Source organism: Lathamus discolor, chromosome 6 (genome assembly GCF_037157495.1).
Source record: "Lathamus discolor isolate bLatDis1 chromosome 6, bLatDis1.hap1, whole genome shotgun sequence".
Lineage (NCBI taxonomy): Eukaryota > Metazoa > Chordata > Aves > Psittaciformes > Psittacidae > Lathamus > Lathamus discolor.
In genome coordinates this window covers 84471221-84493425 of record NC_088889.1, presented here as the reverse complement: position 1 = coordinate 84493425, position 22205 = coordinate 84471221, and the positions used below count along the sequence as shown (strand labels likewise).

At 44.6% G+C, this 22205-nt stretch overlaps 1 protein-coding gene and 1 long non-coding RNA gene across 2 annotated transcripts; both read left to right on the top strand.

The window, feature by feature from the left end:
• The first annotated feature begins 4225 nt into the window (after positions 1–4225).
• On the top strand, positions 4226–10287 carry LOC136016725 (uncharacterized). The gene is made up of 2 exons (XR_010613678.1): positions 4226–5025; positions 9549–10287. It is a non-coding gene; the product is annotated as an uncharacterized LOC136016725 (long non-coding RNA).
• Positions 10288–11936: 1649 nt separating this feature from the next.
• Positions 11937–16332, top strand: LOC136017515 (ubiquitin carboxyl-terminal hydrolase 42-like). The gene is made up of 7 exons (XM_065685829.1): positions 11937–12038; positions 12673–12813; positions 13015–13115; positions 13576–13714; positions 14409–15140; positions 15347–15435; positions 15705–16332. The coding sequence occupies exons 1-7, from the start codon at positions 11937–11939 to the stop codon at positions 16330–16332; spliced, it is 1932 nt and encodes a 643-aa protein (XP_065541901.1).
• Positions 16333–22205: the final 5873 nt, after the last annotated feature.

Genomic DNA, 22205 nt, shown 5'->3' with positions numbered 1-22205 from the left:
TATATTCAAACTGTAGCTAGAAACATTTTACAAGAAACTATGGAAATGGATCTTGTAAGCCACAAGTCTTAGTTTGTAGGATTTGGTCTACAAGAGACCAAGCTTTTCCAGCCAGCATATCCACATAGGTATGTAGTAAATGTTAAAACTATGCATTGTTTTCCTCTAGAAAGCATTATAAATGCTGCTCAGTTGACAGAGGTTCGGTTTTGTACCAGTTTAAAGCGGTTCAAAATGTGAAGCAACACGGAGCTTATTTTGTCAGAATAGTGTCAATTTTAAGTCAGTCCGGCTGAGCTGAAGTTTTCTGTACACTTCTCTGCCTGCACTGCACTGGCACCGTGGCTGATGGAAGCGGCCACGCAGTTCAGATGCTGAGCGGAGCCGGCACGGCAAAAGGAAGGGAAAGAGAGCGGCGGGAGCGGCCGGCTCAGCTCGGCTCAGCTCAGCTCCGGTGGCCGCTGTGGCGCTGGTTGGGCACCCGGCCGCTGCCGTCCTGCCTGACGGGCAGCGGAGGAGCGGGACTCCCCGGCGGGGCGGGCTGGGGAACGTGCCCAGTACTGGGCGGACGGAGCCAGCACGGCCGCCGCCACCGCCGCCACCACGGGCTGGACAGGCAGGACCGGGACGGGGCGGGAGGGGGCTGAGGCGACGCGGCGCTACCCCTGCCCCCGCAGCACCGGTTGCCGCGGGCCGGAATTACCGAGCGGGGCTGGGTCGGAGCGTGAGGTGGAGTGAGAAGGACGAGGAGATGTGAAGCCGTGCCGCGCCGGTCCGTGAGAGCAGCGGTGCCACAACGCTTTTAGGGACCAAAACCCCTCGGACGGGCAGAGCAGCGGGTGAGCGGGTAGGTGCTTGATGCTTGGCGCTGGGGACGGAAGGGAGAGGCAGACCCTCAGACCGCGCTGAAACACCGGGCACACGCCCCTGGGCGGACACAGACCCGGCCCAGGTGCGGAGAGACGCAGGCCCCGGGGCCGCTCTCGCTGCTCCGTACAACTCGCGGTCCCCGATCTCGGGGTCGCCAGTAGTGCCAGGAAGCGTTGCTGGGCTGCGGCAGCGGGGAATGAGAGCTTCGAGTGCCTCTCCCCTTCGTGTACCTAACTGGCTTCCAGTTAAGATCTTCCTTAACTGGAATAATTGCGAGTTTCCCAGCTTGGCAGCTGGATTCTCTTTTATGACAGTACACGAGTGCGGCGTGTTTGTGTTCGGGATGTTCCTCTTTTTTCTTTTCTTTTTTTGTAATCGGTTTGGATATTTTTTCTTACGGTAGTGTTGCAGTGTGGAAATGTAGTTTGCAATTTAGAGACATAGAAGTGCCTTCATGCCTACCAGTAGTAGCTTTGCATTGCTCCTTATTTCTACGTAGGTCTTTTTGTGTACGGTATTGTTTTACAATCACTGCTGCAAATGTTTGTTTTGTCATGAGACAAATGCGTAATCGCTACTCCCCAGTTACATTCAGTTTTGTGAGTAGGGTTTTTAGCTTGGTTGTTGTCGTTTGGGGTTTGTTTTAATATTTCTTACCAGCTATTTAGTTCTTCAAGTTATTTCTTTGATAGTGAGTGACAGAATTTCCTTCTGGAATGCTTCTTGATATTCTTAAGTCAAAAAATATTGCCTCTGTTACAGACAATGACTACAATGAGGAGAATATCTTCTGTATTTGAAAAGCTTGTTATTTAGGTGGCCTGCCAAGAAAACAACAGCATGCACCCCAACCTTGGGCCAAGTACAACCTGAGGAAGATGCAGAGAAAGTACCGAGAGGTTCTCTTTCTTCTAAAACCTCTGAAAATCCCAAGCCTTTTGGCCAGGGAGAGCTAAGTAAGTGTGTCTTCTGTTCTTCCCCCCTTTTCTTCAGAATAAAAAACCCCCAAGTTAGAAAACGCAGTTCTCATTTGTTGTGCTAAGACAGGGTTGTGATGAATAAAGCCTTCAGCTCTAGGCTGCCATTTTGTGAGTCCCCTAAGGCAACTGCAGGCACTGGCATTGAAAATCCTGTAGATTTATCTATTTAAAAATCTACTTGTAACAATCGGTTTTGAGGAGGTTTTTATAATACACAGACTTAGCCAGGTCTTCTGTGTTGTGCAGAGAAAAGTACATTTCACCTTTGTGTTTATGGCTTCCATTGTTCACAAGTCTCTGAATGCTAACCCTGCTCAGGAAGAGGTCTGGTATCTGTAGGGTTACCTGCTCTGCCCCAGAAGGAGTCAGGACAAAGGAGGAGTTCCCTTTGGTAGATGAGGATTGGGTTAGGGATCAGTTAAGCAGTCTGGACATCTATAAATCGATGGGTCCGGATGGAATACACCCACGGCTGCTGAGGGAGCTGGTGGAGTTCATTGCTCGGCCACTCTCTGTCATCTTTGGTAAGTCGTGGGAAACAGGAGAGGTGCCTGAGGATTGGAGGATGGCAAGTGTCACGCCAGTCTATAAGAAGGGCAAGAAAGGGGACCCGGGTAATTACAGACCGGTCAGCCTTACCTCCATCCCTGGAAAGGTGATGGAACAACTTATGCGTGACACCATCTCTAGACATATCAAGGATGAGGGTATCGTTAAGTGCAGCCAACATGGTTTTACCAAGGGGAAGTCATGTTTGACCAACCTTATAGCCTTCTCTGAGGAAGTGACTAGGTGGATGGATGACGGTAGAGCAGTAGATGTGTTTTTTCTTGATTTCAGTAGGGCATTTGATACTGTCTCCCACAGCATCCTCATAGATAAGCTAAGGACGTGTGGGCTTGATGATCAGGTAGTGAGGTGGATCGAGAACTGGTTGAAGGGAAGAAGGCAGAGAGTTGTGGTCAATGGGGCAGAATCTAGCTGGAGGTCTGTGACTAGTGGAGTACCTCAGGGGTCGGTGCTGGGACCAGTGCTGTTTAAAATTTTCATCAACGACCTGGATGAGGGAACTGAGTGTACCCTCAGCAAGTTTGCTGATGATACTAAACTGGGAGGAGTGGCTGACACACCAGAAGGCTGTGCTGCCATTCAGCGAGACCTGGACAGGCTGGAGAGTTGGGCGGGGAGAAATTTGATGAAATTCAACAAGGGCAAGTGTAGAGTCTTGCATGTGGGGAAGAACAACCCCATGTACCAGTACAGGTTGGGGGCTGACCTGGTGGAAAGTAGTGAAGGGGAAAGGGACCTGGGGGTCCTGGTGGATAGGAGGATGACCAGGAGCCAGCAATGTGCCCTTGTGGCCAAAAAGGCCAATGGCATCCTAGGATGTATCACAAAGGGTGTGGTTAGTAGGTCAAGAGAGGTTCTCCTCCCCCTCTATTCTGCCTTGGTGGGGTCGCATCTGGAATATTGTGTCCAGCTCTGGGCCCCTCAGTTCAAGAAGGACAGGGAATTGCTTGAAAGAGTCCAGCGCAGAGCCACAAAGATGATTAAGGGAGTGGAACACCTCCCTTATGAGGAGAGGCTGAAGGAGCTGGGTCTCTAGCTTGGAGGAGACTGAGGGGTGACCTCATCGATGTTTACAAATATGTAAAGGGTGAGTGTCAGGATGATGGAGCTAGGTTCTTTTCAGTGATAGGACAAGGGGCAGTGGGTGTAAACTGGAGCATAGGAGGTTCCATGTGAACATTAGGAGAGGCTTTTTTACTGTGAGAGTGACAGAGCACTAGAACAGGTTGCCCAGGGGGGTTGTGGAGTCCCCTATGTTGGAGATATTGAAGGCCTGCCTGGACAAGTTCCTGTGTGATGTACTCTAGGTTACCCTGCTCTTGCAGGGGGGTTGGACTAGATGATCTTTTGAGGTCCCTTCCAACCTTTGGGATTCTGTGATTTTGTTGAAAGAGTGTCCTGGGTTTACCAGGAGCCGTTTTGCTCCTTCTTAGTAACTGGGGCAAGCTTTGTGTTTCGACTTCCAGCCTGGGCAGAGAGCTGATAACACCGATTGTTTTTAATTGTTGTTAAGTAATGTTTATTCTGGCCAAGGACTTTGTGAGTCTTATGCTCTGCCGGGGACGAGGGGAGGCCGGCAGGAAGCAGAGACAGGACACCTGACCCAAGCTAGCCAAAGAGGTATTCCATACCACAGCACGTCATGCCCAGGGAGGTAACTGGGAGTTACCCGGAAGGGCACTCTCTCTCTTCGGGGAGGGGGTCGAAGTCTTTCGGCGGTGGTATTGTATTCTCTTGTTATTTTCTCTTATCAGGATTGTGAGAAACTAGAAATTAGGATATTGTTTATTAGGATTTATGTTAAGCCCAATGTAAAGGTTAGGCAATAAAAAGTATGAAATTGCTTACTCAAACAGTCACCGGACACAGCTTACATAGACTAACAGTCGCCAACCGCAATCGCTTATCGCTTATGCAAACATAGTAGATGTTGCCTAAAGATAGCTATAAGATGTTCCATGTGAGAAACTATAGACTAGTGTATTGTTTATTAAGATATATGTTAAGCCAAATGTAAAGGAACTGACAGAGATAAAACACAGCTGGCCAAGATAAGATAGCCGCAAGATGTCCCAGGAACTGGCAGAGATAAGACTAACAACTCCCTGCAAAGACATATGGATGAAGGATCAAAGGAGGAAGACTTCTCACCTTGGTCTCATCGATCACCAGGAGGCAGGAAACTACCCCCTAACAACAACTGAAGCATGCGCAGAGTACTTCCACTATTTCATGAACAAAGAAGTAAAGATGTATAAAAAGGGGCTGTTTGAAATATTTAACACGGCAGTTGGCGGAGCGCAGACTCCCCTGTCGTCCAGCGCTGTCTTTGCTCATATTCTACTTGCTATAATTAATAAAATTTCAATTGGATTATGATCCGTTGTGGTCTCAATTTATAACAATTTCTGGTGCCGTGACTCGGATAAGGAACGGTGGGCTTTGGTCCTCCGGGGGGGCGCCCCGCGACATTTCGCGGCCCCGCGACCAACAGCTTACCTCATCCTTACCGACGAACCTAAATGCTAGAATATGAGCAAAGAAGGAACCGGTAAAATCCCATAAAAATTCTGTGCACGGGAGTCCGGACGAAGACGCAGGACGCGTAAATATATTGCGAAACTTTCCGCAGAGCGAAATAGTTCGCGGCGGAGGACTGCAGAGTGAAATTGTTCACGGCAGAGATTGTTCGCGGGTTTACCATTCGGGCGGGATTGGGTTTCCTGGAATATAACGAATGAGAGGTTCGATATACTGAACCAAGCGAGTGTGGACCCTTAAGTACTGCGGTTCCCATCTCCCGCGAGGGACTGGGCCAGGAACAAGGGGGAGCAAGTGAGTGTGTGTTCGGAGATATTCCAGAAGATGGGGGTGAAGGGCAGCAAGCCTTCGACTCCCATGGGATGGGTACCCACTGTACCTAAGAATACCCCTCTGGCATATATCTTAGACAATTGGAGATGTCTCCCTGGAACCTTAGGGAAAGATAAGCAAAAAAATGATAGAATATTGTACTAAGATATGGGGAGGGAAGATTTTTAAAAATGTTTTTTGGCCAATCTATGGGTCAGAAGAAGATTGGGTAAGACAGCAATTAAACCTCTGGGTTAATAATAAAAAACCCCTTAACCTTGAGGAGAGTCAATATGTGGAAGTGTGGCTAAAAAGACCGGGAGCTAGACTTTACCCGCTGAATGAGATAAAAAAAAAAAAAAAAAAACAAAAAAAAAAAACTAAACAAAAGAAAAAGAAGGTATAATATGAAGCGGGGACAGATACTAAATATGTATAGGCGTAAGGGAATAAATGTAAAGGAAAAACGACCCTGGGTGTGCATACTTTGGAGGAACGATCCCCATGCACCTCAGCGCTGAATAAAGCATACCTACTTTACAACTTTAACGAGTTGTGGAGTCAATCCGCGTATCAATTTGGCGAGCCAGCCAGGAGGCCTCTGTTCGGCTGCAGGATCGGGTGAGGAGCGGATATCCTAAGCCCCCCCCCCCAGGCCGCTTGCCTGGGGGAGCTCCGCTTCTCATCCGCTCACTGCGGGGACAGACAGCGACCTGCGCCGGCTGCGGAGAGGCGGTATGCTTGGAATTTAGGTACTTTGGGGGGCCTGTAGGGCATACGCGTGGCCCGGGGCTGCTGGTAAGGCGTGCAGAGACGTCTGGCGCACAGCGGAGTTCCCCGTGGCAGGTAGGGCTTGCAAGCTGGGGGGCTCGTCGACCGATAGCGCGGCTGCAAGCGATCCTGGAGGCGGATCGGGCGAGCCCGGGTTTTCGCTGCATCCCAAGTTTTGGGAGCCAGGGCGGACCTGCTAATGACCGTGTAGGAAGCAGGAGAAGGGTAAGCGGAACCATAGTGTGAGTGTGTGGGATCCCATGTGTAAGGGTTTGTGTTTCTGTGTGACTGAGACGTAGCGTAGCTACGAAGCGAGTGTGGAGTCCTAATCCGCGGTTCCGTGTCTCCGCGAGGGGAGCGGCCGGAGACGGACGAAGCGTTTATGTTTTTTTCTGTCCTGTGTCTTGTCTGTGTATAACCATCAAGCAGCTTAGAAAGCGGGGGAAGGTCCGGCTACCCCTCCCGCAGTGGATAACTTTACGAAATACAAGGGCAAGGGAATTTCCTATATGCCCTGTGAGAGTATGTGCCTTGTAGGAGTGTAACTGTATGTGACAGGTGGCATTTCACGTGGATATTGCCACTCAGGACACCGGTGGGGCAGATACTGCTCGGGGTGTCTTACAAAACACTGCCAGGTAGAAAATTATAATTATCTAATCGGTGACCAGAAATAAAAGATTACTTTGTGGAGAAAAACCACAAAATCCTGGCGGACTTCCGGGAAGTTAGAATGGAAAACTGAGAAAGGGTTTATAGAAGGTATCAAAGAAAATTCGAGAAGATGTGGTTACAAAGGAAAAAAAAAAAAAATAAAATGGGAATACAACAATTAATGTCTCTCTTTTTGGGACAATCAACGGGGGATATCAGGAAAACTTTCGTAACCTGACATATGAGTGCATAATAAGTTTTGAACAGTGGAACCTGCTGTGGATACTAGGGCAGTGTAAATTTTGCTGGAGCTGAAACTATGTTCTAATGACAGGGGAGTTGATCTGCAGAACCCAGAGATACTATCTTACTGAATCCCCTGAGAATATCATAAAATTTGTGTGTAGGTGCTCTCATATTTTAAGTGCATTTGCAGAGCACTGGGAAAGAGAAGCTATAGAGATTTGTAAGAGATTGTTTGAAATGGGAGCCGGTCAAAACAAGGGAATTCTGAAGAAAAGCCCATTGGGTTACATTTTGGCACATTGGAAAGAACTGGGAGGTTCTTCTGGGGGCTCGGTAAACAAGAAAACATTGGTAAAATATTGTAATCAATGGTGGCCTTTATAAACTTTGGAAAATCAGGAAAAATGGCCTAAGAATGGAACTCTGCATTCTAATGCATTTTTTTTTTTTTACAATTTATGTTGGTTTTGAGGTGGCCAAGAAAATGCAATGAAGTAATGCATGCAGATATGTTTCGCTTTAAGAAAGCACCTGGAGTGGCAGACAGAATGTGAAAATTAATATAACTCTGCCAGATCCCTAATTTTGGTTTTGGAAAAGGACAGGGAAAAACAGAAAGCTAAGCTGGAGAGATGTTGTTCAGCCTGTGATATTGGGACAGTCATCAAGAAAATTATATATCACAGGTACCTCCGAGAGGAGCACCCTCTGCCTCTGTCCTATCAGGTATTGATAAGGAGGAGGAAATTGCTGTCACTGGCAACAAGCAGCACATTCACATTCAGGGTTAAGAAGGGGTTAAACCAGAAGTGCTGTTGCAGAGGCAGGCATCTGTAACCCCTGCAGAGCAGGGTGAGCACCTGTGAAAAATAACAAATAAATAAATAAAAAAGGGAAAACCAAAGGGGAAAGGAGGGAAGCTCCCGCAGTTCCTGTGTTTGAGCATGAGATGGGTGCTGGGGCAGGCAGACAGACATGTTGACAGACGGGATTGAACGGTTGATGAATAAATGTGGATGGGAGTGAAGGAGGAAGCATGGAGAGTGTATAGGAATTGGAAATAGGTAGAAAAGAAAAAACTGGGTCGTGCTACAGCCATGGCTGCGCTGGTTGCTTTAAAACTGGTGGAGGACGAATGTCGGACAGAAGTGGGGGAGTGACCTCCTCTTCTGTGGAACCGGATCGGTGTGAGTGCTATGAGGAGTTTGGAAGCTGGGAGTGAGACTACCCTAGTGGGAGTGCCATGGGGTGGCTCGGGTGACTGAATTGGAACTAGGCTGACGGGACCAGGGGAATCTTCCCTAGCAGATCCACTGGTTATAATGGAATTTTTGGTTGATACAGGTGCAATGTATTCAGTTTTAAACAAAGCTTTAATACCTTTGGGGACGATTATATGATGATAAAAGGGGCGACTGGCCAAGGTGAAAAGGCTTATTTTTGTAAACTACTAAAATATCAATTGGGAAAACAATGGGGCATCCATAAGTTTTTGTATATGCCTAACTCCGCAAAAGCTCTTTTGGGGAGAGATTTGTTAGAACACTTGGGAGCAACCATTACTTTCAAAGGAGGCGAGATCACTTTAAAAGTAAAGGACCAACAGTATATAGAGATGTTAAAAGCTTAATTTTGATCACTAATCATGTCGAGGGAGAAGTCAGATTGAAGATATACTGGATCAGGTATTCCCAGGGATATGGGCTACAAACATACCTGGAAGAGCTCTTAAAAGAATACCAGGTACAAACGGGGAACGTGCTGTTACAGTATGTAGATGATCTGCTCATAGCAGGGAGTAATAAGGAGGATGTAAGAAAAGAAAGCATTCGATTTCTAAACTTTCCTGCACAAAAGGGCCTACGGGTATCACAAGAAAAGTTACAATTTGTGGAGGAAAAAGTGAAATATTTGGGACATTATTTGTTTAATGGCCAGAAAATAATGGAGCCAGTCGCATTAAAGGCCCAGTGACGAGACCCACTGGAAAGTAATCAGTACTCCAGGGGACACCAAGAAAATCCTGAGAAGATAACGTAATGATAGAGACTTTATTTATTTAATTATGTTGCCGCATTATCTTTTGGTATAAAGTGTGTATTGCTGTTTATATTTGCTATAATTATTTCTCCTCTTTTCTATTATATATGGAAACGTACAAAGTGTGTTGAAGGAAATTGTTAAACTTATGCAACCACACAATAGTGAATATAGAAGATATGCTGATGTAAATAATGTATGTACTCTAGATATACGAATTAGGTGTAATAATTTGAATTGCAATTGTTATCCATTTGCTTGTTTTAGGTGTAAGGTATGTCAGGATAAATGGTGGACACACTATGAATGTGGATGCCCTCCAATAGGAGTTTGCACACAGTGTTGGAAAATCCAAAGAACTCTCACTGTGTGGAAATTAAAACAATTAGAGTCTAAAACAAGAAATTATTTGGGAATCCCATGAGTGGTGGGAGATTTTTGCCAAAGGAATAAACCCTCAATATTATTGTTACCACTCCAATGAACCAGTCCCCTTTATAGCCGAAATTTTGATTATAAAGTGTAGAAGGGAAGTACTAACTGTATCTTGCTTTGCCCCATTAGTTAAGGCTGCAAAGTGGGAAGCCTATGTAAACAGGCAGAAAGCCCGAAACAGCTGTTCTCCTGAAGAATTCCCTTGCTGCCGAGAAGATGGTACACCCCGTGGCTTGAAGCAACCGAGTCGACGGGCGAGGCAGAGGAGGAATAAACTGTGGAGAAAAGAACCAGAACAATGGGATGCAAAACCAGCAATGGCCGAACTTCCCCAGGACTGGTAAAAATATACTTAAATTGGCAAAATTGACAGACACCCTTTTTCCTGGTATACCGTTAGTTTGGTTATTGATAATAACCCAAGCAAATGGAAACCCGCATGAACCATTAAAGTGGGAATTAATATCCTGAGAAACATCCAAAGTGATAACCACTTTCACTGGGACGGGACAACCTGAATTCCCTGTACAACCTTAATGTAGAACTCCGGAAAAGGTTAAATCAACGTAAGAAAGATCGTGAGGCGAGCAGGTCATGGTATGAAAACTGGTTTAATATCTCACCTTGGCTAACCACTTTGTTGTCTGCTCTAGCAGGACCGCTTATCATGTTGATTCTGGGACTTATATTTGGGCCTTGTATATTACGCTATATTTTACACTTTATTAGAGAACGGTTTGACATAGCTAAACTGCTTATTTTAACTACGAGATCTGGGGTAAAATATAAGAGTGTATCTATTGATGAGGATGAAGATTGTTGTGAATGTGTCATGCCACGTAAAAAATATACCTGTGATTGTAAGGAATTACCTTGTGAGTGTTATGATAAATGTTGGGAGTGTGGAAAAAGGTTGGCTTACAATTCTGAAAATGAAAGCAACATCTAATAAACAATAATAGGATAAAAGAAAAAGGGGGGATTGTGAGAAACTATAAATTAGGATATTGTTTATTAGGATTTATGTTAAGCCCAATGTAAAGGTTAGGCAATAAAAGTATGAAATTGCTTACTCAAACAGTCAACGGACACAGCTTACATAGACTAACAGTCGCCAACCGCAATCGCTTATCGCTTATGCAAACATAGTAGATGTTGCCTAAAGATAGCTATAAGATGTTCCATGTGAGAAACTATAGACTAGTGTATTGTTTATTAAGATATATGTTAAGCCAAATGTAAAGGAACTGACAGAGATAAAACACAGCTGGCCAAGATAAGATAGCCGCAAGATGTCCCAGGAACTGGCAGAGATAAGACTAACAACTCCCTGCAAAGACATATGGATGAAGGATCAAAGGAGGAAGACTTCTCACCTTGGTCTCATCGATCACCAGGAGGCAGGAAACTACCCCCTAACAACAACTGAAGCATGCGCAGAGTACTTCCACTATTTCATGAACAAAGAAGTAAAGATGTATAAAAAGGGGCTGTTTGAAATATTTAACACGGCAGTTGGCGGAGCGCAGACTCCCCTGTCGTCCAGCGCTGTCTTTGCTCATATTCTACTTGCTATAATTAATAAAATTTCAATTGGATTATGATCCGTTGTGGTCTCAATTTATAACAAGGATTATCATTGGTGGTAGCAGTAGTGATTTGTGTTATACCTTAGTTACTGGGTTGTTCTTACCTCAAGCCGTGGGAGTTACATTCTCCTGATTCTCCTCCCCGTCGGGAGTGGGGAGTGTCGGGGGGGGGGGGGGGGTGTGAGTGGACGAGCTGTGTGGATCGGTTTAAACCGCGACAGACGTGCTGCTCCCTGAAACGACAACCCCAACCTATTGCTGTATTTAACTCGGTTTGCATGAGGTGCGTGCCTGTCAGGGACTTCAGAGGTGGGTTTTGTTGAAGCAAATCGCGCTGCCTCCCTGTTATAAATTGAGACCACAACGGATCATAACTTTTATTCCTACTGCCGCCTGCACTGGGGTTTATTAGCCTTCGTAATTGTGAGGTTGCACACAGAAATGTTCATCTGGCCAGAAGTTAAAGGGGGTGTCTGCTAAGTAGTGGTGAGCTGAAGCACGGAGCTAAGGACAACGATTTGGGGTGGGAGGCAACATCAGCTCGTTGAAGGTCCTAGTGTTCCCTGTGGAAGAAACTGGGATTGGGTCTCAGTGCATGTGAACGGTGGTCATTAACATGAGCAGCCTCTAATGACTCGCTAAAAAATGTCTTGCACGGTTCTCGTGCTGAATTGTTGGGAAGTCTCTCCTTTTTGTCATTAGGATAGATGCTCAGATGTTTGCTTGGCTATGAAAAGAGAATGTTCTAAGACCTTTGTTTTGTAGAGCTGTCCGCTTACATGCTGTTACCTTCTGTCTGTTAACAAACCCAAAGTGCGGCGTATGGGTTCATAAGCCTGCGTGAGAGACGTAAACTTGTTTGAATTTTGGGAGGGGGAAGAATTTGCTGTTAAACATTTGTCTGTGCTTGCTTTTAAGGTGCACAAACATGGTACCTGCCTCCAAGATGTACACAATACATCGTTCCTCCAATGTTCTTATCATGTCGCTGAAAAGATTTGCAGATTTTAGTGGTGGCAAGATCAGCAAGGTATATTTGCAGCTGTAAAGCAGCTTTATCTTCTATATATCTATGTTCTTTATCTTCTTGGAATGGGAGATTTCCCCAAGAAAAGATCATTTTAAAGAGGGGGAGTTTAGATTGGATATAAGGAAGAAATTAGGGTTAGGGTGGTTAGGGTGGTGAGGCACTGGAATGGGTTGCCCAGGGAAGTTGTGAATGCTCCATCCCTGGCGGTGTTAAAGATCAGGTTGGACAGAGCCTTGGGTGGCATGGTTTAGTGGGAGGTGTCCCTGCCCATGGCAGGGGGGTTGGAACTAGATGATCTTAAGGTCCTTTCTGACCCTAACTGTTCTGTGATTCTCTGATTTAAAAGTTGTTAGTGTTTGCAGGCTGTAACTATAATAACAATTGTCTAAGAAGCGTCAATCTAGCAACTATGGCTTACGGTAACCCTAAGAGTAGACGTCACTCTTAGAGCTAATTCTGTAGAAAACAGTTCTCTGCAGCTTAAATTATTAAATGTTGTTTCTGAGAATAGGTATTTTTAAATGAATGAAGAATATATTTGTGTGATCCTAGCCTGTGTTCTTAGAAGGGTTTTCCTCAGGCTGTTCCATGAAGCGTTTCAGGGTAATATTTGAATCTTCCTGTTTTCTTTTAGCACGTAAACTACCCTGAATATTTGGATCTCCGAGCATATATGTCCCAGTCAACGGGAGAACCACTCATCTATTCTTTATATGCAGTTCTTGTTCATTCTGGTTTCAGCTGTAATGCAGGACACTATATCTGCTTCATAAAGGTGGGTATCGGCTTGATTTCCAACAGGGTAAAATAAACAAAGAAAATGAATGTTACTGGCAGCCACCATTTTGATGGAGAAAGGTTGAATGATGTGTTCTGTTCGATCTGTTTGGTACGTTTTGTGCTGTAGTGTTCCGCCTGTGATGTCATTTCGACAACATGCATTTTGTCTGAAGGTATCACTGTCTTTTATTTGCAGGCCGGCAATGGATTTTGGTATCGAATGAATGATGCCATAGTGGAGCGTTCTGATATCAAAACAGTTCTCAATCAGCAAGCTTATTTACTTTTTTATATCAGGTAATACCAACTACTGACTCTGTTCAGAATATATTTACTTTCCTGTTACTGATACTTTTCTTTCTTTCCAAGTGTTTTTCTTTCTGTCCTAGGCAAAGTTTACTGTTTGTGTAATTCAGTTCTGTCTAACCTGAACTTACCGCTGTCATTTACTGCCTTTCATTGTTTGCCCTTAAACTGGTGAGCTTGTGCATATTGCTCTACATCTGCTCTATGTAGCTGGCTAATATAGAAGAGGAGAAATTACGCCATAGAAGGTGTAAGGGGGAGTTGTTGCTCTGACAAGCACAGTCATTGTAGGGAGACCATTGTCTATTTCTTACTTTGTAGTCTTGGTTGAGTCTTTTATATATGTCTTCTGTGTCACATCATCTGTTCCTTTAAAATTATAGTTGGGGTTTTAATCCAAGAATAGACTGAAAGAAAAACTCTAAACTGAGATCACTGCTTTTTTCCCAAGGCGCTATGATTTGACACTTGGAGAATGTGGGCTTTCCTTACCAGCACCGTCTTATGCCCGTTCATTCCTTGGTCAGCGGGGGCCTAAGAGTAAGCAGGCTGGATTTACGGGACCACGACTTCCTCCTCATATGGTTAAGGTAATTTGCAGGGAGTAAATAATGACACCAAATTGATAATGTTGTTTTCTTTTGATGTGTGGGGGGTATTGTTTTATAGCATCGAGTTCTATTTTCCCTCCCACACTACAGCTTTCTTCACAACCGTCATGCGACAGCCAGAATTATTGAAACAGTGGCTAATCCTAAACTGTGCAGCCATGCTACTTCATTATACTTCCAACTCAAAGTGCTTTCTAAAGCACTGACAGCTACGCTTTTGAGACACTTGAAGGAGTCTATTAATTCTTGATGATGATGATGATAAGAACAATAGCAGTAGTAATAATAATTAAATATCACTCTCCGTCAGTGTTGCTTTAGCTGAGACAGTGAGAAAGATTTTTCTTGGTCCTGAGTAGCAGAGCAATTATTGCAGTGTTTCCAGGGAATGTTTAAAGGGGAAAATAAACATATTTGGGAAGAGCTGTAGTCAATGTTAAGTTGTTTGAGTGGGTTTCAAAAAATGAGGCTCATTTGATACCAAGATGCAGTAAACCAAAAGCAGCAGGAATTAAATACACTTGTTGGACTTAGGTTTATATTGGAAGTGAGGTGTTTATCTTCTTAGGTGGTGAGGCAATTTTTAGAAATATTTAGTAGGAGAATTTAATGTTTTAATAAGTGCTGTGTAATTGCACATATTCATCTTGCAATCTTTTCTTTTTCAATACAGAAATCAAGTTGTTTAAATGGAAATGGACCCCTAAAAGGAGATACAAATCCTGTTGGTATGACCATAAACAAGCCATCTTCAGCTCCACCAACTGCTTGCATTCGAAACGTGGAAATGACCAGGCCTTCATCTACGGATCCATCGAAAGCCCAGAAGATCACTATCAGTATTCCTAACAAATTGCCTGAGCTTCAGACTGTGTCACAACCTGGCTGTGTTACCAGTGCTTTGGAGAATGAGGATCTCAGCAAGGCCGTTCCTTCCTCCACAATTACAGATTCTCTCAGAGCAGAGTCTTCCTCAAATGCATCTACAGTGGCAGTTGCTGCTAACATTTCCAAACAGGAAGTTCCTGATGAAATGTTTGTAGAGCCAGCAGTGAATGTAAGTCCTACAGTCGGCTCCGATGCTCTAGTCCCTTCCAGTGCAGAGTCTTCAGGAAAGTCTGTGGAGTCGAATGGCGTGTTGAAAAGGAATTGCAGCATATCTTCATATGGAATTGTAATGGGGAAGGTGGTTGGCACATTGCAGAATTCCCATTCTTTCTGTGAGAGTGCTGAAGAAGAGAGATCCCATCATGAGCTGCCACAAAATGATTCACTAAATGGTGCTATTAGTTTAGATATTGGATTTAAACAAAAGGGACAGAAACTTGATGATTTTGCTTGCCAAGTCCAACCTGCTAAACCTTCTGAGATTTTCTTTGCTAAAACAAATGGATTGCTTTTACCAGCAAGTTATGTATGCTCCATCTAGAACTTCTCACCTATGACGTGTTTAGTATTCAGGAGGAATGTTCCTAATTCATGTGAAATACTGTGAAAACACACAGCACAGATTTCCTCATTAACACTTTGTGCTACTGTCCCATTAGTTTTCTACATTTGTTTTTTTGTGGTTTGTTTGTTAGTTTGTTAACGTCTATGTTTTAATTGTAGATACCTGTAGCTGAGTCACCGATTCCTCAAGAAATAATCTTAGAATCCCTGGCCTGCAACCACCTGAACAGGTTGTCAGAGAAAACAAGGTAAATTGAGTATACTCTGATGAAAACAAGATTTCATACAAGTTTATCATTCTTTTACCCATCTGCTAGTACTATTTAATAGAAAGCTTTAAATTAGTACAGCAAATTCCACACTGTACATGTAGGATTGCAGATGTCAGCACCGAGCATGTGTTATTGTCATATTAAATACAGGCAGATGCCTCCTGGAATGCTTCTGTTTCTTCACAGAATGGTTTTCCATTTTTTACCATTGGAATCCTTTCTCTGTTCTCTTTTTTCCACCCTAGGATGCATGCGAGCCAATACAGGCCTTCGCATAATGAAAGAAACAGTCCAAATAATGGCAAAAGCTGGGGAAAATACTCTGATTATAGATCCCGAAGCAGAGAAAGAACAGAACAAGACAGGAATAAGTATTCTCGTTCCAAAGGAGAGAAAACCTGGAGCCCGGAAACATACTGTCAAGATGAAGCACAGAGATGGGAAAAATGCAGATATTACGAGGATTATGACTCTGCTCGTAGAACAGGAAATGGTAGAGAGAGGAAGTACACTCATTCTGACAAAGACTTTGACAAACGGAGTCAATTCTCGAAATCAGAGCGGGATGATCCCTGCAAGAGCAGATGGGCTGACAACACTCACTGCAGAGAGGAAGGAGCGCATCACTTGAGCAGCCACAGAGGGAACCTCCGTCATTGTTCAGTACCTCCGCAGCAGTCTGAAAAACACTCTCGGGAAGGGCACGCACCTCCACCTGCCTCAGCTCGTGCACAATTTGACAACGCTTTCTGGGAAAATAAGAAACTGAGGCTTGGCAAGAGGAAATACAGTGACACAGAAGGAGGCGAAAGCGAAGTGGAAAGGAAACGCTGCAAGATAGATGATAAATATCAAGAGACGGATTACAGGTAAACAGGGATTCCAGCATAATCTGCAATTTTTTCCCTAACTCTTCTCTGAATGTTTCTCATGCCTGTCTTTTTCCCATTGTGTCTAAGTGATTTATAATAATAATCCGCCTGCGGGTTGGTCATGAGGCTGGTCATTAGGTTGGTCAAGCAAACGTGGGAAGATGTTGCTGAATAGCGTTAGAACGCTAGATCTGGAGCACAAAGTTAAGAACCTGTCCTGGTTTAAGCCCAGCCTGCTGAACCCAGGACAGAACCGCATCCGCGCACTGTTCTTGATTAGGTTACAACAGTTACATATTTTTAACTCCACATATTCCACAATTAGCCCCTGTAAGGATTTGTGTACAAACCAAGACTTACTGTTATTTAATCTGAGGGCTTATGTCTGTTGCATCTGAAGTCAGATGTGCAGAAATTACTGCAAAATAGCTGGCACACAGCAAGCCATCACCTGTGGTAAAGTAAATAACACTTCATACACACATCAAACACTGCATCCCTTTTCCTATTTTTAACCTGCATGTTTCCCTCAGACCTCAGGATTTGGATGGCCTTGTGTTTCACACTGACAATGACTAGGACTGGTTTGGCTTTAGTGAATGCTTTTGCCAGCAGGTGGCCAACTCTGGTTATTTCTAAACCAGTCAAAAGTACAGGAAGAAGTTAAATGTCTTGCACCCCACTACACAGGCCAGGGCCGTTAAGATTAGTGCGCTATTTGTGTAGACGTGAGAGATGTTAACCGATAAACACAGTGACAGAACCCCACTTTGGTCCACTGCTTGCAACACAAGTGGGATATGAGGGCTGTGAAAAGCCATTTGTTAAGTCTGGAGAATTTTAGTATTTCCTCAAGTCCATAGATGTTCATGAACTTCCTCTTGTGGAAGGTCCGTCTTTAAAAATACTAAATAAAGGGGTCTGAAGTAGGAATTTTCACTTTAGCATAGATCCAAAATGCAGTCAGTTTGGATGTGGGAAAGCTACCTTCGCAAGTCTGTCAGATAATGTAGTCACAGAGCAGATGGAGCTGTGTGCAAGCTTGAGACTTCTCTTTCAGAAACCTAACCACTGAGACAGGGTTTGGCGTTGAACGTCATGACATGGACTGACATTGCTTTCTTTTGTCTTTCAGATACAAAGCTCACTGATGGAATCCTTCGATACCCAAACTAAACCTACTGTCAAAACCAACTATGTCTTATCATCAAACCTGACTCTTTACCATCAAAACTGTGTGCCATCAAAGCTGATGGTTTACCATCAAACCTGGCTGTTTACCATCAAGAATGACTCTACCATCAAAACTGACTGCTTACCATCGAACCTGTCTTTGCCGTCAAAACTGACTCTTTACCACCAGACCTGACTGTTTACCGTCAAACCTGGCTTTACCATCAAAGCTGGCACTTTAGCACCAAACCTGACTGTTTACCATCGAAGCTGCCTTTACCATCAAAACTGACTCGTTACCATCAAATGTGACTTTTTACCACCAAACGTGACCGTTTGCATCAAACCTGACTGTTTACCATCGAACCTGGCTTTACCATCAAAAAAGATGAGTCTTTACCTTCAAAAACGACTCTTTTATCTTCAGACTGGACTTTATCGATGTTGACCATCAAAACTTTGAATTTATTATTGAAACATTCACCGTCAAGACAAAATCCATATATTTTAATTCCATTTTCTTAATATACTGTCACTTGTCTGAAGTCTCAGTTGTCTGGCTTTGTCTCTCTAAAGGGGCTAGTTAAAGACAAATTTATACTGTGATTTTAATTTTTATTATTAAATGCTAACAAACTGTGGTGCACTTCATATTCGCTGGTCCTGCATCAGGAGACCAGTGAGTGGGAACCTCTATGAAATAAAGTTCATCTGACTAATCTGTCTGGTCTAATTAATCGACTTGAGGAGAAACGATCTGAGTTGTCCCCCTACTTGCCTTACATTTGGCTGAAGCTCATGGAAAGCAATGGACAAAATTCCTCCTTAATTTAGGGTGGGAAACCAGCTCTTACCGGAGTAACATTTATAGCTGCACAGCTATGAGTGTTCAGCCTTACGAAAACAACTGATTTTGCAGCTGAGGAGTTTTCTCTCTGAAAAATTCAACCTGTCAATTTAAATCAGTGTGCTTAAAGGTAGGCAAAGAGGCCTTTTACTTACAAGAGCAGTTGCAAAATCAGATCTTAACCTCTTAAACAAGTAAATCAGCACGCACCTCCCATGTATTCTTGGTAAATAAGGAGCTATGCAACAGTCGAGTTTCACACTTTAGAGGAAGTCCCCAGGCTGAATCAACAGGTCCTCCTGATAAATGAAAATGTTACTATTGCAGTGGATTTACATCGAACACCACATTTTTAACAACGGTTGATACAGAGTATGTCATGCAAATCACTTGTGTACACCAACTAATACTTAAATCAGTCCCTATCTGTGCAGCATTTACATTTTTATATTCAAACTGTAGCTAGAAACATTTTACAAGAAACTATGGAAATGGATCTTGTAAGCCACAAGTCTTAGTTTGTAGGATTTGGTCTACAAGAGACCAAGCTTTTCCAGCCAGCATATCCACATAGGTATGTAGTAAATGTTAAAACTATGCATTGTTTTCCTCTAGAAAGCATTATAAATGCTGCTCAGTTGACAGAGGTTCGGTTTTGTACCAGTTTAAAGCGGTTCAAAATGTGAAGCAACACGGAGCTTATTTTGTCAGAATAGTGTCAATTTTAAGTCAGTCCGGCTGAGCTGAAGTTTTCTGTACACTTCTCTGCCTGCACTGCACTGGCACCGTGGCTGATGGAAGCGGCCACGCAGTTCAGATGCTGAGCGGAGCCGGCACGGCAAAAGGAAGGGAAAGAGAGCGGCGGGAGCGGCCGGCTCAGCTCGGCTCAGCTCGGCTCCGGCGGCCGCTGTGGCGCTGGTTGGGCACCCGGCCGCTGCCGTCCTGCCTGACGGGCAGCGGAGGAGCGGGACTCCCCGGCGGGGCGGGGCTGGGGAACGTGCCCAGTACTGGGCGGACGGAGCCAGCACGGCCGCCGCCACCGCCGCCACCACGGGCTGGACAGGCAGGACCGGGACGGGGCGGGAGGGGGCTGAGGCGACGCGGCGCTACCCCTGCCCCCGCAGCACCGGTTGCCGCGGGCCGGAATTACCGAGCGGGGCTGGGTCGGAGCGTGAGGTGGAGTGAGAAGGACGAGGAGATGTGAAGCCGTGCCGCGCCGGTCCGTGAGAGCAGCGGTGCCACAACGCTTTTAGGGACCAAAACCCCTCGGACGGGCAGAGCAGCGGGTGAGCGGGTAGGTGCTTGATGCTTGGCGCTGGGGACGGAAGGGAGAGGCAGACCCTCAGACCGCGCTGAAACACCGGGCACACGCCCCTGGGCGGACACAGACCCGGCCCAGGTGCGGAGAGACGCAGGCCCCGGGGCCGCTCTCGCTGCTCCGTACAACTCGCGGTCCCCGATCTCGGGGTCGCCAGTAGTGCCAGGAAGCGTTGCTGGGCTGCGGCAGCGGGGAATGAGAGCTTCGAGTGCCTCTCCCCTTCGTGTACCTAACTGGCTTCCCGTTAAGATCTTCCTTAACTGGAATAACTGCGAGTTTCCCAGCTTGGCAGCTGGATTCTCTTTTATGACAGTACACGAGTGCGGCGTGTTTGTGTTCGGGATGTTCCTCTTTTTTCTTTTCTTTTTTTTGTAATCGGTTTGGATATTTTTTCTTACGGTAGTGTTGCAGTGTGGAAATGTAGTTTGCAATTTAGAGACATAGAAGTGCCTTCATGCCTACCAGTAGTAGCTTTGCATTGCTCCTTATTTCTACGTAGGTCTTTTTGTGTACGGTATTGTTTTACAATCACTGCTGCAAATGTTTGTTTTGTCATGAGACAAATGCGTAATCGCTACTCCCCACTTACATTCAGTTTTGTGAGTGGGGTTTTTAGCTTGGTTGTTGTCGTTTGGGGTTTGTTTTAATATTTCTTACCAGCTATTTAGTTCTTCAAATTATTTCTTTGATAGTGAGTGACAGAATTTCCTTCTGGAATGCTTCTTGATATTCTTAAGTCAAAAAATATTGCTTCTGTTACAGACAATGACTACAATGAGGAGAACATCTTCAGTATTTGAAAAGCTGTCATTCAGGTACACAAGCACAGAGGTTAATCAATGGCCACAGTGAGGCAGACTATCGGAGACCACCAGAGACCCCTCAAATAGGGTAAAGCGAATATGATAATTCCAGGAAATCTAATGAATAATTTGTAAACAAATTGGTGGGCTCCCGGGTGGCTCAGTCACTTGGGAGCCTTCGACAAAGTATTGTAAGGAATTACACAGTATTACTGACCGGCTACCTGGAACCCTAACAAATTGGTCAGCGGTACTCAAGAGCTTGTTTAGAACTTACATTGCATTATTCTGCAAACTTTTTTCTAAACCAGACAGATGTGTAGGAAGAAAGTAAACGTCTTGCACCCCACTACACTGGTCAGGGCCATTAAGATTAGTGCACTATCCATGTGGGTGAAATGTTAACCGATTAACACAGTGGCAGAACCCCACTTTGATCCGCTGCTTGCAACACAAGTGGGATATGAGGGCTGTGAAAAGCAATTTGTTATGTCTGGAGAATTTTAGTATTTCCTCAAGTCCATAGATGTTCAGGAACTTCCTCTTGTGGAAGGTCCGTCTTTAAAAGTATTAAATAAATGGGTCTCAAGTAGGAATTTCTGGATAATGGAATCTCTCTCAAAAAAGGCCACTGCAGCAGTGTGCTTTTAAAGAGCCCGGAACCTCTCTAACAGGCTAGGGACAGACAACAGCTGAGAAGGAATTGTTAGGTTGTGCCTTTTCACCAGGACTCCCCAGTAAATTAACAAGGATGGAAAGGGCTTGTGATAACGTGTGATTTAAGGAAAATGGAGGTGGGATGGATGAAGGAGCAGCTTTAAAGCAGTTGCTGTCCTACGTTCCTACACGTTCTCCCTAGCAAGTTTCTGAAGGCTTCTGACGGCTTAGTGGGTAAGATTTGGTGAGCTTGAACACAAGACTGTTGGTAAAACAAGGATGCTGTCTAGACAAAACCTCACCTAAATTTACCTAAGTCTACCACTTGCTATGAAAGGAGGTAGCTTTGTCCTAATACTGTGTACAGTTCGCCCACCTTGGCATAGATCCAAAATGCAGTCAGTTTGGATGTGAGGAAGCCACCTTCTCGAGTTGTCGGATCCTGTAGTCACTGAGCAGACAGTGCTGTGTGCAGGCTTGAGACCTCTTTCAGAAACCAAACCACTGAGACATAGTTTGATGTTGAACGTCATGACAAGGAGTGACATTGCTCTTTTTTCTTTCAGATGCAAAGCTCACTGATGGAAGCCTTCAACGTCCAACGCAAACCTACCAACAAAACCAACTACTTCTTACCCTTAAACCCCACTTTTTACCCTCAAACCTGCCTTTTTACCATCAAAACCCACTCTTTACCTTCAAAAGACACGACTCTTTACATGGAACTTGACATTACCAATATTGACCATCAAAACTTAGAATTTATTACTGAAACATTTACCATCGAGACAAAATCCACTCATAAGTGGTGCTTAACATTTCTCTACACGATTTTACCATGCAGGACTTTCTTTTAGTTTTGAACTTGAGACTTTGTTTTTTAAGATACACTTCTAATCCAGAAGGGTGGAAACGTCTTAAAACTGCTGAACATAGTAAATTACCGCATTAATATCTCACAAGTGTGAGATAAGGGCCAGCAATAGACCATCTCAAATGCTGCTTGTTCCAGACTCCGGCTGACTTGATGTTATTCGTGTAATGTTACTCCAAGTTAGACACCTGGTGCAAGAGCA

Bases quoted from the DNA above. Each gene is read 5' to 3' on its own strand.
- LOC136017515 (XM_065685829.1), top strand. From the start codon at position 11,937: ATGGTACCTGCCTCCAAGATGTACACAATACATCGTTCCTCCAATGTT. The intron at 12,814-13,014 runs GTGGGTATCGGC...TTTTATTTGCAG, and splicing joins ACTATATCTGCTTCATAAAG to GCCGGCAATGGATTTTGGTA. The intron at 15,141-15,346 runs GCAAGTTATGTA...TTTTAATTGTAG, and splicing joins CAAATGGATTGCTTTTACCA to ATACCTGTAGCTGAGTCACC.